Source organism: Gekko japonicus, unplaced genomic scaffold (genome assembly GCF_001447785.1).
Source record: "Gekko japonicus isolate JY-2015 unplaced genomic scaffold, Gekko_japonicus_V1.1 scaffold5658, whole genome shotgun sequence".
Taxonomy (NCBI): domain Eukaryota; kingdom Metazoa; phylum Chordata; class Lepidosauria; order Squamata; family Gekkonidae; genus Gekko; species Gekko japonicus.
Window position 1 is genome coordinate 29,305 of NW_015166612.1, and position 16,657 is coordinate 45,961.

General features: G+C 51.3%; 1 protein-coding gene across 1 annotated transcript in view; it reads right to left on the reverse strand.

The window, feature by feature from the left end:
• Positions 1 to 15,817, reverse strand: part of LOC107111427 (selenium-binding protein 1-like) — a gene marked incomplete at its 3' end in the record, with an annotated part of 35,767 nt that extends 19,950 nt beyond the window's left edge. The window contains exons 1-3 of the mRNA XM_015412394.1: positions 15,637 to 15,817; positions 6,396 to 6,449; positions 595 to 707 (exon numbers count right to left, since the gene is read on the reverse strand). Coding sequence (XP_015267880.1) covers positions 595 to 707; positions 6,396 to 6,449; positions 15,637 to 15,817 — 348 coding nt within the window. The remainder of the gene's footprint in view (positions 1 to 594; positions 708 to 6,395; positions 6,450 to 15,636) is intronic.
• Between the last annotated feature and the right edge of the window lie 840 nt (positions 15,818 to 16,657).

Sequence of the window (16,657 nt, forward strand, 5' to 3'; positions counted from 1 at the left end):
CCCGATGCTTCCCCCAGAAGATTTTTCCGTCACATAAGAAAGTCATATGGTCTGTGCCTTACTTCCATACAACTTTCTCAACTGGAATCAGAATAAGGTCACGTCTACCCTGTTCCAAAGCTGGGCATCAAAGGGTGCAACGTACAATTGGTTCTGTCACCTTATCTGGGCGCATATGTAGACCGATCCTCAGTTTCACTAAGCGAACAACACACACACACACACACACCAAGGCTCCCTCTAAGCTGTGGAGTCCTGTGAGCAAAAATTCTAGTTGGTGAACTCCTGCCATTAAAGTTGGGAGCGAGCAATTTGGCTGCTGCATGAATTAGTTTGCTCTGGAGCCATCCTTCCTGAGCTAAGACAAAAATCTGTGAGCCGGAGGCTAAAAAACTGTGAGCTAGCTCACACTAACTCAGCTTAGAGGGAACACTGACACACACCTTTTTTGGATCAGAAAGAGGTCCAAGGAAGGACGGCCAACGGGTGCTGTCGAGAGCAACAGCAACTTGCAAGGCTCGCTCGGCCGTAGTTGGACAGCAGAGGGAAGCTCCCGAACTCAGAACTGGAGCCGGAAGACGAAACGAAACATACCTGGCAGTAGTTCTGAGACTTGGGGTCCACGTCAACCGTGGCTAAGTAGTCCGGCTTCTGGATTCCAGTGTTCCTGTAGATACAGGGCAGGTACACAATCTCTTCTCTGGGACCTTCCGGAAAGCAAAGATCTTGTATAAGCAGTCAAGGAAGACAAAACAACCGCTTTTTCTTGGGACGTGAGAATGGCCAACTGCTAGAGCAGGGCCAGACACATCATCTGCCCAACGAGGCTTCTGATTGGCCACTGGAGATTGGATTGGCTGTGCACATTTTTTTTATTGGCTGTGCAGCTACCACCACAGCAGAAGGATCTTCACTGTGTGACTGAAGACAAGCTGCGGCAGCCATTTTGTGGCTGGCTCCGCCTCCCGTGGCAGCCATTTTGTGGCCAGCTTCACCTCCCGCGGCAGCCATTTTGTGGTCACGCTGAGTCAGAATTCCACAGGTGCCCACAGGCTCGAACAGTTTGGGCACCTTTGTTCCAGACTCTCGGGATCCCAACCAATGGATTGTCTGGCCCAACGTCCTGTGTCTCTCAGTGGCCAATCAGACGCCCCCAAAGGCCCACAGGCAGGGACACGCGTGGCAAAGACTCCTCTGTAGTAGGCCAAGCCAGTAACCTGTATTCAGGGGTATGCTGCCTCTAAACATGGAGGTTCCACTTAGCTATCACGGCTCATAGTCTTTGAATGACCTCTCCCACGTCCACAAAATAAATCTCGCTGGCCGGCAGGGGTCATTTCGTAGAAAAAGAGGTGCAGGAGCTCATTAGCAAAACTCATTAGCATAACTTATTTGCATATGCCACACCCCCTGGCATCACCGGAAGTGTGTCAGAAGGCCACGCCCACCGCTCAGGCTCCACTGGACTGTTTTGGATTGCTAGCTATTGGGGGGGTGAACGTGCAGATCTGCCCTCGCAGAAGAGGGAGAGCTTGTACCTGAATAAAACTTGGTCTTAAATGTGCCACTGGACTGTTTTGGACCAGGGGCCCAGGGTGGGTGCTCTGCAGCTTACCTGGCTGCTTCTTGCTCTGACTGAGGGCTGCTGGGAGCAGGGGGTGGGGCTTGGTTGCATGTGCCCGCCCCCTGGGCCCTTTACTGCCGGAGCTCCGCTCCTGTGCGCTCCTGCAGGAAATGACCCCTGCTGGCCGGAAACGCCGAAACGAGGCCTTTTCTTACGGCGTTTCGTTTTTATCCTTCCTCGCGTGAAAATTTGGTGGGGCCAGACAGGAACTTATGTATACAATGGACTGCAAGTGGCACAGAGATTGCAGAACGGCCGTTCCCCTCTCCTTCCTCCAGCCCACTGAGACCCCGCCCCCCAATTCTACTCCTGGAGGCTCGGGGGACCCTCACAAACAGGACGGAACACGAAGTGGGCGTCTGCAGCGGGTGGGAGAAAGGGCCAAAGCCCACCCCCTTTCCCTGCCAGTAGAGAAGACTCCCATTACCGAAAATGAGAAGATTCCCCAAGGTCCAGGTTTGGCCTATGTGCCTACGGTTGCCAACTCCAGGTCAGGCAATTCCTGGGGATTTGGGGAGTGGAACCTGTGAAAGGCAGGGTTTGGGGAGAGGAAAGACCTCCGTGGGGCACAATGCCATAGAGTCCACCCTCCAATGTAGCCATTTTCTCCAGGGGGACTGATCTCTGCAGTCTGGGGACCAGGTTGTGATTCAGGGATATCTCCAGGCTCCACCTGGAGGGTCAACAGACACGCGGGAAACACGGCAAGGCCGAGCAAACGTGGGAAAACACCACATTCAAACACAACACGCAATTCTGATGTGTTACTATGTCTTCATATTTTCGTTTAAATCATATACTTAAATATACAATAAAGACCCTGGCGTATCTTATTGATTATAGTACATTGACAGAAAAACCTAAAGAACAATATATACCTTCAGGGCTATTTTTGGGCAGGAACGCACAGGAACGGAGTTCCGGCTGGCTCCCAAGTTGGCCACGCCCAGCAGGAGCTCATTAGCATAACAGGCCACACCCAACAGCAGGAGGCCTTCAGGAGGCCCCAGGTTCAATCTCCAGCATCTCCAGTTAAAAGGATGATGTTGTAGGTGATGTTAAAGGGTTAGGGGCTTTCCTGCTTTGCATGCAGAAGGTCCCAGGGTAAATCCCCGGCATCTCCCATTAAAAGGACCAGGCAGAAGGTGATGGGAAAGACCTCCGCCTGAGACCCTGGAGAGCTGTAAAGAGGCGCTGTGGCTCAGTGGCAAAAGCCTCTGCTTGGCATGCAGAAGGTCCCGGGTCCAATCCCCAGCATCTTCAGTTAAAAGGACCAGGCAAAAGGTGATGGGAAAGACCTCCGCCTGAGACCCTGGAGAGCTGTAAAGAGGCGCTGTGGCTCAGTGGCAAAAGCCTCTGCTTGGCATGCAGAAGGTCCCGGGTCCAATCCCCAGCATCTTCAGTTAAAAGGACCAGGCAAAAGGTGATGGGAAAGACCTCCGCCTGAGACCCTGGAGAGCTGTAAAGAGGCGCTGTGGCTCAGTGGCAAAAGCCTCTGCTTGGCATGCAGAAGGTCCCGGGTTCAATCCCCAGCATCTCCAGTTAAAAGGATGATGTTGTAGGTGATGTTAAAGGGTTAGGGGCTTTCCTGCTTTGCATGCAGAAGGTCCCAGGTTCAATCCCCGGCATCTCCAGTGAAAAATGACAAGGTGGGAGGTGATGGGAAAGGCCTCTGCCTGAGACCCTGGAGAGCGGCTGCCAGTCTCAGTAGACAAGACTGACATCGATGGATCAAGGGTTTGACTCAGCAGAAGGCAAGTACATGCGTGAGATACTCAAATCCCAAACCCTGATCTCTGCTAAGCCCCAAATGTGCCTGGCAGACAATAGAATCTTCTTAGCTGAGGGCATTTCCTTATTTGTGTTGGCTTCCCTCCAGAGGATCGAGTTATAGGTGCCGCTCCCTGACAGAAGCCGCATCGGTTTCTTCTCACTTAAGGAACCTGTGCCTCCTGAACTTTATTTAGAAAAGCAGTTCTGTGTCAAGCATGTGGAGCAGAGGTTCACCAGTGGCTATTAGGAAGAAAGTAGAGATGGAACACTCTGTCTGGGGCAGAGATGCTCTGTGTTCTTGGTGCTTGAGGGAGCAAGAGTGGGAGGGCTTCTGGAGTTCTGGCCCCGCTGGTGGACCTCTTGGTGGCCCCTGGGTTTTGGCCACCGTGTGACACAGAGTGTTGGACTGGAGGGGCCATTGGCCTGACCCAACATGGCTTCTGTCTTATGTTCTTCTGTCTGGAGCAGTGATGCTCTGTCTTCTTGGTGCTTGGGGGGCGGGGGCAAGAGAGGGAGGGCTTCTGGAGTTCTGGCCCCGCTGGTGGACCTCCTGGTGGCCCCTGGGTTTTGGCTGCTGTGTGACACAGAGTGGTGGACTGGAGGGGCCATTGGCCTGACCCAACATGGCTTCTCTTATGTTCTTATGTCTGGGGGAGGTCCATAAGTGGCTATAAGCCCCAAGGTATAGACAGAATAGTCTGTCTGGGGCAAGTGATGCTCTGTCTTCTTGGTGCTTGAGGGGCCACAGTGGGAGGGCTTCTGGAGTTCTGGCCCCACTGCTAGACCTCCTGATGGCCCCTGGTATTTTTGGCCACTGTGTGAGACAGAGAGGAATTTCAGACAGACGATATATTCCGGAAGAGGAAAGACAGGAATCTCTCTGAGGAATTTCAGACAGACGATATAATCCAGAAGAGGAACGGTTCCCAAACGGTTTCTGGTCTGTCATTTCAGACCGAACCGTTTTAGAACCGTTTCCCTACCGGAATATATTTGTAATTTCAGACACAAACACTTCTGTCCTGTTTAGGAAACGGGGCTGAAGCGTTTTACCTGTCAACCGCTTCCAAGAAGTCTCCAGTTTCCTCTCCCGGTTCCGATGCGCTTTTTCCCGCCGTTTTTTGCCCGCGCGGGCGATCTCCGGCTTTTTTTTTTAACGTTTGCTTTATAGCATTATAGCGCTATAACGCTATAATGGAACAGCATTATATCAACCCCATTGGAATGCCTGGAGTGTTTTGTTATAGTGCTATAGTGCTATAGCGCTCTAAAGCGAACGTTCAAAAAAAAAAAAAGCCAGAGATCGCCCGCACGGGCGAAAAATGGCTGGGAAAAAGCGGTGCAGTCTGAAATGGCAAACCAGATCCAGCTCTTTACCGGAAGGGGAAAGCCATGTGTGAAATGGCAGCCCTATACCGGTTTACTCCACGGCGGATCAAAAACGGCTTCAAAACGGGTTAAAAGGGGTAATGTGAAATTCCTCAGAGCGTTGGACTGGAGGGGCCATTGGCCTGATCCGACACTGGCTCTTCTGTTCTCTTCCATTCTTAAGTGATAGTGTCCCACCCTTGCCACTCACGAAGCTATGAGGAAGAGCGATGTTCAGGTCCAGCAACACCTTAGAAACCAACAAGATCCTGGAGGGGTACGGAGCTTCGACTCTCGGAAGCTCACACCCTGAAATATCTTGTGAAGTCTTTAAGGTGCTCCTGGACGCGGATCCAGTACTTCTACGAGGGAATGCAGAAAAGGCAAAGGTTGGGGAACCGGGTCTGGGTTCAAAAGCAAGTTTCTCCCTGGAATGTATCCAGTCCAGACAAGTCCAGAGACAAACGCAGAGCTTGGCTCCAAGAGACAATAGACTATGCGGATCCTAGCCCGCTCCAATCAGGGGGCTAGGTTCCCAGCCGAGAGCCTATGGGACTCTCGGCCACTGTAAATAACCTATTGGGAAGTGGGCTGTGTGTTTTGGGTGGCAGTTTCTCGGGGGATATAAGCCGGCCTGCGAGCCGGCCAAAGTCGTCTTGTTCCGGATTGAATAAAGTACGCTTTGCTGAAATCACTCCGTCTGCATACTTTTCACTCCCCTTTAGAAGTACAAAGATAGGCAGGCTTAAAGGTGTGGGCCAAAGGTTTATCCAACTCCCCCTAGTGGGATTGCCAGCTCCAGGTTGGGAAATCCCTGGAGATTTGGGGGGCAGAGCTGGTGAGGGGAGGGTGTGGGGAGGGGAAAGGTATAACGTATACTCATTTGGGTGTAACGCCACAAAGTCTTCCCTTCCCCTTCCCAAACCCAGGCTCCACCCCCAAATCTCCAGGAAGTTCCCAATCCAGAGGTGGCGACCCCACTTCCCTCTGGTGAACCCCCCCCCTCCGAAGTTCAACAAAACAGACGACTCCCTCCTTCCTCCCCACCTTGGCATCCAGCAGGAAGAGGAGGGGTTCCATCGGGATCCAACCCTCCGTTCCGGCAACCCAAACGCCTCCGGAGCTCAGTCACAGATCTGAGACAAGGCTTGAGCCAGCATGGTGCCGTGGTTTGGAGAATCGACTCTCATCTGGGAGAACCGGGTTTGATTCCCCCACGCCTCCACATGCAGCTGCTGGTGTGACCTTGGGTCAGTCACAAGCTCTCTCAGGAGCAGTTCTCTCGAGAGCTGTCCTCGAAAGAGCTCTCTCAGCCCCACCTGCCTCCCAGGGTGTCTGTTGTGGGGAGGGGAAGGGAAAGGAGATCGTCAGCCGCTCTGAGACTCCTTTGGGTAGTGAAGGGCGGGGTATAGAGCCAATCTCCTCCTCCTCCTCCCCCTCTTCTTCCTGTAACAGTCTGTGGCAACCACCCATTTCAGCTGAGCATAAAGGGAAACCCCCCCCCCCCACTTAGATTCCTGTTCAAAAAATCCCAATGAATCTGTGGCCCTCTTGCTCTGTGAGCCTCAAAAGCTGGGCACAGGGCAAAAATATTCAGAGCCCACGAACCAAAGGAGACCCCCCCCCTTACCTTTCATCGCTTCCAGGGGAGTTTTGTACCCGGGACCGCACGCTCCACATTTCGCTGCAAATTAAAATGATGGCGAGAGGTTAAAGATCTGCAGAGGACGGTTAGTTGTAGTACTTAAGTGCGCGGACTCTAATCTGGGAGAACCGGGTTTGATCGCCCACGCCTCCACTTACAGCTGCTGGATTACCTGGGGCAAGCCACAGTTCTGCCAGAGCTGTTCTCATAAGGACAGTCCTCGAGAGAGCTCACTCTCAGCCCCACCTGCCTCACAGGGTGTCTGTTGTGGGGAGGGGAAGGGAAAGGAGATTGGAAGACACTCTGAGACTCCGAGTGAAGGGCGGGGCATAAATCCAATCTCCTCCTCCTCCTCTTCTTCTGTTTGGTGTAGTGGTTAAGTGCACGGACTCTAATCTGGGAGAACCGGGTTTGATTCCCCACTCCTCCACTTGCACCTGGCTGGATGACCTTGGGCAAGCCACAGTTCTCTCAGAGCTGTTCTTGAAAAAGCGCGGTTTCTGTCAGAGCTCTCTCAGCCCCACCTGCCTCACAGGATGTCTGTTGTGGGGAGGGGAAGGGAAAGGAGATTGTGAGCCGCTCTGAGACTCCTTTGGGTAGTGAAGGGCAGGGTATAAATCCAATCTCCTCCTCCTCCTCTTCTTCTTCTGTCAGTCAGTTCTCTCAGAGCTCTCTCAGCCCCACCTACCTCACAGGGTGTCTGTTGTGGGAAGGGGAAGGGAAAGGAGATTGGAAGACGCTCTCAGACTCCGAGTGAAGGGCGGGGTATAAATCCAATCTCCTCCTCCTCCTCCTCTTCTTCTCCTCTATTTAGGCCTGGCTTGGCTATCGATGGAACGCCTTCACCGAATCTATCCCACCTTATTTTGATTAAATGCAGGAAGAGCATCGTGTGGGACACCCGGAGGACCAGTTCCACTTGCTTGCTTTTTTTAAAAAAGAAGAAGCAAGTTTCTAGTCCCGATGAAGGCTGAAGTCTCTCTAGAAGCTAAAATAACTCAACGGAGGCTATCGTACTTCGGCCACGTTGTGGGAAGACAAGAGTCCCCAGAAAAGACAATCACGCTAGGAAAAGCTGAAGCCAGCAGGAAAAGAGGAAGACAGAATCAAGACTGAACCAAGGAAGCCAGAAAGGCCCTCAGTTTGCAACGATAGGACGCTTTGGAGAACATGATGACTATTTTATTTGGGTTTCCAAGGCAAGAGATGTTGGGAGGCGGCTTGCCATCGCCCGCCTCCGCATCACAGCCCCGATATTCCGTGGCGGCCTCCCTTCCAAATACTGACCACGGCCGACCCTGCTTAGCTTCCCAGATGTGGGACGACTGGGCTAGCCAAGGGTATCCAGGTCAGGACAGTTAATTCATAGGGTCACCATAAGAATCCAAGTCTTAGGAGGAAAGGCTGAAAGAGTTGGGTCTGTTTAGCCTGGGAAAGAGAAGGCTTAGAGGGGACACATAGGGAACACTTTCCCTATGAGGAAAGGTTAAGGCGCTTGGGGCTCTTTTGCTTGGAGAAACGACAGCTGAGGGGTGACATGATTGAGGTTTATAAGATTATGCATGGGAAAGAGCAGGTAGAGAAAGAGGTACTTTTCTCCCTTTCTCACCATACAAGATCTCGTGGGCACTCCATGAAATTGCTGAGCGGTCGGGTTAGAACGGATAAAAGGAAGTCCTTCTTCACCCAAAGAGTGATTAACACTTGGAATTCACTGCCACAGGAAGTGGTGGCGGCTACAAGCATGGACGGCTTCAAAAGGGAATTGGATAAGCATATGGAGCAGAGGTCCATCAGTGGCTATTAGCCACAAGATATAGATAGGGACTCTGGGGCAAGTGATGCTCTGTCATCTTGGTGCTGGGGGGGGGTCAACAGTGGGAGGGCTTCTAATGTCCTGGCCCCACTGGTGGACCTCCTGATGGCACCTGGTATTTCTGGCCACTGTGGGATACAGAGTGTTGGACTGGATGGGCCTTTGGCCTGATCCAACATTGGTATCTCTTATGTTCTTACGATTACAGTCTTCAAGTATCTGAAGGGCTGTCATGTGGATGATGGAGCAGATCTATTCTCTCTTGCTCTGCATTGCAAGACTAGATCTAAAGTAAAGGTAAAGGTCCCCTTGCTCGAAAGCCAGTCGAATCCGACTCTAGGGTTGCGGTGCTCATCTCCGTTTCAAAGCCCAAGAGCCAGCGCTGTCCGAAGACATTTCCGTGGTCATGTGGCCGGCATGACTAAACACCAAGGTGCACGGAACACTGTCACCTTCCCACCAAAGTGGTACCTATTTATCTACTTGCAATTTCTTGCTTTCGAACTGCTAGGTTGGCAGGAGCTGGAACTAGAGACGGGAGCTCACTCCGTCATGCGGCACACTCGGCTCTCGAACTGCTGAACGACCAACCTTCCACTACCGTCTTAACCACTTGAGCCACCACAGCTCCCAAAACTAGATCGAATGGGTGGGAATTACAAAGGAGTCGATACCGGCTAAATATCAGGAGAAACTTCCTGACTGTCAGAGTGGTTGAGCAGTGGAACAGTCTGCCTCGGGAGGTGGCCGGTGCTCCTTCGCTGGACGTTTTCAAGCGGAGGCCGGATGACCCTCTTTCGGGTATGTTGTAGGGCTATCTTTCAGCTATGCTCCTGCAGAGTGCAGGGGGTTGGGCTAGATGACCTGCAGGGTCCCTTCCCACTCTAATATTCTATGATTCTATGAGAAGTCAGAAGTGACAAGATAGCACTTTAACTCACAAGCTTGGGCAGATCACAAGAAGGGAGGGCAGGAAGGGTTGCCTCACTTAGTTCTCGTGGCTCTTTCTGACACGACCAGGGACATGCCGATTGACACTTTGGGGTCAGAAAGCCATTTTTCTCCAGGCTGGTTTGGCCGGGGATCCTGGAAGGGGTTTTTTTTGTCATCTTCTGGGCATCAGTGTGTGTGTGGGGAGGTATTTGTGAATTTCCCGCTTTGTACAGGGGGTTGGATTAGTTGACCCTGGAGGTCCCGTCCAACTCTGCTTCTATGATTCTAGGATAAGTTTGGAGTTTTATTGTATTTGGGTTTTCTAAAATTGAATTTGTAAGCCACCTTCAGCTATGGGAAAGGCGGGCTATAAATATTTTAATTTAAACAGCCACTGAGCAAAGAAACCCTTACAAACCAGCTTCAACATGTAGGTCAGGAAGTAGTTTTTCTCCAGGCCAGTTTGGCCGGAGATCGTGGAGGTTTTTTGTCCTCTTCTGGGCATGGAGCAGGGGTCACCTGGGTTGTGTTTGGGAGGCATTTGTGAATTTTCTGCTTTATGCAGGGGGTTGGACTAGATGACCCTGGAGGTCCCTTCCAACACTATGATTCTATGATTATTCTTGGAGGATAATAAACACACAAAAGGGGCACCAAGACAGCCTGCCCAGTATGTCAGCAGAGTCAAACGCCACAATGGGGGCTGGATAGGATTTCCAGCAATCGGGCAAGAATTCAGAGCCCTGCATAACTTTCCGACCCTCCATGTAGCTCGCCAAAGCAGAATAAATGTAACGTATTAAAAGAAAAGAAAAGAAAAAAAAGAAATATTGCAGGTTGCACAATCCAGCTGTTTTTAGCACGGAATTTGGATAGCTCAAGGGAAGACCGTTATTCTTTCGTTAGCCCAGCCCTGACGGATTAGCATCCGGGTTTTTTAAAAGAGATACAAACATCACAGTTTAATCATAGTTTAACAGAAGTACTACGATTCTAAGAAACAGTTTGCAGGCTGGAAATGTAGGTGGTTCTTGACCGCCACTGGAAAACCTGGAATAGCTGTAAATCCCTTGACATCTTTCTGATTGACCCTTAACTACCTCGTTTGCCCACATTTAAAAGGTAATGTTAAAGGCTTCCCTTGCTCGAAAGCCAGTCGGATCCAACTTTAGGGGGCGGTGCTCATCTCCGTTTCCAAGCCAAAGAGCCAGCGCTGTCCGAAGACATCTCCATGGCTATGTGGCCGGCATGACTAGACGCCAAGGCACACGGAACGCTGTTACCTTCCCATCGAAGCGGTATCTCTTTATCTACTTGCAGTTTCTTGCTTTTGAACTGCTAGTTTGGCAGGAGCTGGGGCCAGAGACGGGAGCTCACTCCGTCACGCGGGACTCGGGTCTCGAACTGCCAACCTTCCAGTCTGCAGCTCAGCGACTTAACCTCTGAGCCACCGCGGCCCTTAAAAAGTAACCAAAAGCGGAGGAAGAATAGCTAAGTGTGGGAAGAAGATCTGGGAATCGTCAGGCTGGAGACTCACAGCTGGATCGCATCCGGTCCACTCTCATGTTTAATATTTCTTCCACACAAAGTTAGGACGCCACACAACTGCGGCCAAAAATGGCAGGCCTGTGTTGAACTGTGTATTTCTATGATTATTGCTCCCCGTGGGGACGACTCTAGAGCAGAAACGGAATTTGGGCACCTGACTTCCACCAGTCTGAGACTGCAGGAACTCATGCGAAACCCACCCTGTCGTAAGTTTTATATCTGAGCCCATTCCAGTACTAAAGGAGAAAGTCTGCCGTATAAAATCTGCGGAGAGAGCCCCTTGGAGGTTGTTGACAGGGTCATAACAGTAAAACTCTACGGCCGTGCTGTTTGAAACTCCACAGGACATTTCCCAAAATGTCTCTTCAGCAGTGGCTCACAGAATCATAGAATGTTAGAGTTGGGAGGGACCCTGCAGGTCATCTAGTCCAACCCCCTGCACTCTGCAGGAGCATAGCCGAAAGACAGCCCTACAACATACCCGAAACTTCCCTTACTTTGTGGGTTTCTTCAGAACACAGTTTTGCAAACCTCGATCGATTGCTAGCATCGTCTCTTTCTCTCTGTCTCTTTAAAGAAACGATCTATGGACATTTCCTTTCCACCATCATGGCCTTGCTTATCTGTGTACGGAGGGAGACACTGATTGACATCTGCCTCTGAAGGCCCTTTCTCCCAGGGGTGTTGAACTCATTTGTTATGAGGGCCAGATCTGACATAAATGAGTCCTTGTTGGGCCGGGCCATGCATGTCATAAAAGGTAATGCCCGGTAAGGTAAAGGTAAAGGTTCCCTTGCTCGAAAGCCAGTCGAATCCGACTCTAGGGTTGCGGTGCTCATCTCCGTTTCAAAGGCGAAGAGCCAACGCTGTCCGAAGACGTTTCCATGGTCATGTGGCCGGCGTGACTAAACAACAAGGCGCACGGAACGCTGTTACCTTCCCACCGAAGTGGTACCTATTTATCTACTTGCAATTTCTTGCTTTCGAACTATTAGGTTGGCAGGAGCTGGAACTAGAGACGGGAGCTCACTCCGTCATGCGGCACCCGGGTCTCGAACTGCTGAACTACCGACCTTCCATAGCCTGCAGTTCAGCGTCTTAACCACTTGAGCCACCGCAGCTCCTAATGCCCGGTAGCGGAGACATAAACTTTATAAAGGACACAAACGCAAACGGATGATTTTTTAAAACTTAAAATAAAAACATGCTTAAAACATTAGCACTCTTGCAATGTTCTGTTTATTTAACAGTGTCTGATAACTGACACCTCTTGCTTTTAATTATTGCATCAAAATGTCTGTGCTGCTGCCATCCTGAGTACGGCTGTTCAGGTGTGTCTCTGTAAGCTGCAAACCTACGATGACGCAGCAGCAGCAGAACTGGAAGAAGAAGCAGGAGACAGCCAGTTCCAGTGCGGGCCTGACAGAAGCCCTCCGGGCAGGGCCGGCTCACTCACTAGGCGAACTAGGCGATTGCCTAGAGCGAGATGGCCCTTTGGGGCGCCAAACTGAACCCGGGCCCGTACTCTGGAAGTTTCTTGATTATTTGTGTTTTTCATTCTTCCTAAATTGAATGCATAAATAAAATGCATTTATTTTTGAAAATTGGTGGGCGCACCGGGGGGGGGGGCACCAGAAGGGTGCAAAATAAGCTGGGGCCGGCCCTGCCCCCGGGGGCCTCATCCGGCCCCCGGGCTGCATGTTTGACACCCCTGCTTTATCCGTAGCACAAACCAAGCGGGCAGGACGGCGCTTATCTGGAAGCGTCGAAGGTGCCCGCAAGACCCAGTTGGGTCGCCCGTAACGGGCTTGCGTGACCAGACACCCCTGCAGAATTTGGCCAGCTCGTGCGGCAGCCACGGGAGCATGTTTGACTTAATGAGTTACGTATTGGAGGAGAGAGGAGACTCAAACAGCCTTGCAAATGGGAAGGAGCGAAGCTGATCTCTCGGAAGGGCCGTGTCCCAACAGAAGTTGCATCATAAACTCATTTGCTGGATTGGAGATATCTGAGTTGTCAGCGAAAGAAGTGGGCGAGAGGGAAAGAGGGCCACGGGCGACACACAGATCCAGGTAGGTAGCCGTGTGGGTCCGAAGCGGTAGGACAAAGTTGGAGTCCGGTGGCACCATTAAGACCCGCAAAGGATTATTCAAGGCGTGAGCTTCCGTGTGCACGCACGCTTCCTCGGATACAGTGAAAAAGACACCGAGGTGACACAGAGTCTGTCAGCTCTCCAAAAACACACCCAAAATATTCAGGGGCCACATCCCACACCGCAATTGTTTTCCATGTGCCTGTTGTCGGCGCCACAAGTGCTTATGCAACAGAGCATCCTCGTGGGAGTTTCCCACACAATGTACTTGCCGGGTCACTGGAAGGTCATTTGGGGCTTTTTTTTAAAAAAGTTGATAATTGGTATATCAGCATCGCACGACAATGATATGCCAATTACCAAATTTAGTGTGCATTTTGGTGTAGAGGTGTGCATTCTGGTGTAGATAAGTGTGAATTTTGGTGTAGAGAGCCAGTCTGGTGTCGTGGTTAAGGGCGCGGACTCTAATCTGGGAGAACTGGGTTTGATTCCCCACTCCTCCACTTGCAGCTGCTGGATGACCTTGGGCAAGCTGCAGTTCTGATAAGAGCTGTCCTTGGAAAAGAGCAGTTTCTGTCAGAGCTCTCTCAGCCCCGCCTACCTCACAGGGTGTCTGTTGTGGGGAGGGGGAGGGAAATGGAGTTTGTAAGCCACTCTGAGACACCTTCGGGTAGTGAAGGGCGGGGGATAAATCCAATCTCCTCTTCTTCTTCTTAAACTGCGGCGACATGTCAATTACATCTGGCAGCACAAACTTTACAGAAGTGTGTCAATCAGTGTTCCCTCTAAGCTGTGTTAGTGTGAGCCAGCTCACAGTTTTTTAGCCTCCAACTCACGCATTTTTGTCTTAGCTCAGGAAGGAGGGCTCCAGAGCAAATTAAATTATGTCGTGGCCAAATAACCTGCTCACAACTGTAATGTCGGTAGCTCAGAAAGTAGAATTTTTGCTCACAGGACTCGACAGCTTAGAGGGAGCATTGCCCCCAGCGTATCTGCAGCTCCCCCATCTCTCTTGAGAGCCAGTGTTGTACAGTGGTCAAGAGCAGCACACTCTAGAGAACCGGGTTCAATTCTCCACTGTTTTACATGCAGCTAGCTGGGTGATCTTGGGTCAGGCACAGCTCTCTCAGAGCTCTCTCAGCCCCACCTACCTCGGCGGGTGACGGTTGTGGGGAGAGGAAGGGAAGGCGATAGCCAGTTTGGTGCACGGACTCTAATCTGGGAGAACCGGGTTTGATTCCCCACTCCTCTTCCACATGCAGCTGCTGGGGTGACCTTGGGTCATTCACCTTATGCTACTTTAACATGAGTACTTTCATGTTGGCTGCCTGGTTAGAGAGAGCTCAGTTCTCAATCAGTGTTACCTCTAAGCTGAGTTGGTGTGAGCTAGCTCACAGTTTTTTAGCCACTGGCTCACACATTTTTGTCTTAGCCCAGGAAGGAGGGCTCCAGAGCAAACTGATTCATGCAGTAGAGCCAAGTGGCTTGCTCACAACTTTAATGCCAGTAGCTCACAAAGTGGAATTTTGGCTCACAAGACTCTACAGCTTAGAGGGAACATTGTTCTCAATCAAGCTTTCAAAATTTCCCTCTGAGGCTTTGGTGTAGCTTCTGCCCCACCTCCTTCTGATCTTTCCTTCCCTCCAGCAACGTATAACCTAATCTGTGGGTATATGTCTCACAGTGGTTTGTTTGAGGGAGAGGCGGAAAAGTCAACTGGAGTGGGTCAGGTTAAAAGGACAACGGAAGGCAGGCAACGAACGCCCTGCACACTTTCCAGACAGTCTAGATCACGGGTGCCAAACATGCGCCCTGGGGGCCGGACGAGGCCCCCGGAGGGCTTCTCTCAGGCCCGCAGTGGAACTGGCTGTCTTCTGCTGCTTCTTTCAATTCTTCCAGTTCTGCTGCTCCTGCGTCATCGTAGGTTTGCAGCTTACAGATACACACCTGAACAGCATACTCAAGATTGCAACAGCACAGACATTTTGATGCCATAATTCAGAGCAAGAGGTGCCCGTTATCAGACACTGTTAAATAAACAAAATATTGCAAGGGTGCTCATGTTCTAAGCATGTTCTTTTAATTTTTAAAAAACCCTTTGTGTCTGTGTCCTAGCAGTTCGAAAGCAAGAAATTGCAAGAAGATAAATAGGTACCACTTCGGTGGGAAGGGAACAGCGTTCCGTGCGCCTTGGTGTTTAGTCATGCCGGCCACATGACCACGGAAACGTCTTCGGACAGCGCTGGCTCTTCGGCTTTGAAACAGAGATGAGCACCGCAACCCTAGAGTCGGATTCAACTGGGTTTCGAGCAAGGGAACCTTAACCTTAATCTGGCATTACATTTTATGACACACGTGGCCCGGCCCAACAAGGACTCATTTATGTCAGATCTGGCCCTCATAACAAATGAGTTCGACACCCCTAGTCTAGATTCTAGGCAGTGTTCCCTCTAAGCTGAGTTAGTATGAGCTAGCTCAGTTTTTTAGCCTCCGGCTCACCCATTCTTGTCTTAGCTCAGGAAGGAGGGCTCCAGAGCCAACTAATTTATGCAGCGGCCAAATCGCTCGCTCACAACCAGGGCCAGCCCAAGGGGTTTCAGCACCCTAGACCAGGCTGCCTCGTGGCATCCCCCATCAGATGCCAACCTCCTGGTAGGGCCTCGAGACCTCCCAGCTGGGTCCCAGAAGCCGAGAGAGGGCTTCGTTCCCCGCCGCCTCCTCCTGCCTGCCTGCCCACCTGTAGCAGGTGGCTTTTTTGCTAAGGAGGAGGCCGGAGGCCCCTCGGCCCATCCCCTACCTGGTTTGAGAGCCAGCCCCGAAGGTCCAGTCAGCCTCGCCCCCCCGGTCCCTGCTGCGGAAGCCCGATTTGGCAAGCAGCTGCGGAGCCCCGGGGCGCTTTTGCACGTGGGAAGGGGGCAGGCGGGCGGGCTCCAGAGGCTCCACGCCCCCTTCCGGGCAGTCCACTGAGCACTCCCCAGGAGCTGGCAAGGGCACACAGCGGCCGGCGCAGAGCAGCATGCGTGCTGCCGCCGTGCCGCCACCGCGACGAAAGGAGCAGCGGGTGGCTTTGGGCAGGGTGGGGGCTTTGGTGGGGGCGGCAGCAGGGAATTGGCTCCCTGCTAGTATCTCCACCCTAGGCGAGATACTAGCAGGCCTAGTGATAGAGCCGGCCCTGCATGCGGAAGCCATACAGAATCGAGCGCCGTATACTGAATAAGTAGAGGGAATCCTTCATCTAATAAAAGCCCCACTCCGGAACATTAAATTAGAAGTAGAAGCAGGCTTGGCAGGGCAGATTTTTTAAAAAACCCATCCCTCTGTAGAGAATTCCAACATATATATTATTTAGTGTTAAGGGAGAGGGGAAAATTGAGAATTGGTTCTCCAACTTCATTTCAGCTCTTTAGTCAAAAAGAAATATCAGTCTACTGAAATCAGTGGGTTGGAACTGGCTAAAAATATTAAGTGCTACACTGCAGAGGCATTAGAAGTAAAACCCAGCTTTCCATTTTAAAATGTAAGGATTATGAATAGAGAGTTTAAAGATTTTTCAGGTTCATTTCCCCACCCCCAAGTCTTTGGAACTTTGTTTGGTATGCTGGAACTAGTTGCAACTTCAGCTGTGGACCAATGCTTCATATCACAAGCTGGTGTTGGCTTTGTGAAGACAGAGTTAAATAGCTTGACATGCCTAAGAAGCACCAGATGACTGTGTCATCTTCTGTTACAGTCCCAGGGTATGGCTGTGTTTACGCCAATGCAGAGTGGCCATATTATTTCTGGTTACTGAAACAAAGCTTGGCAACGTCATTCAAGATTTTACGGACCTTGAAAGGCCAAATATATTTCCAACCCAAC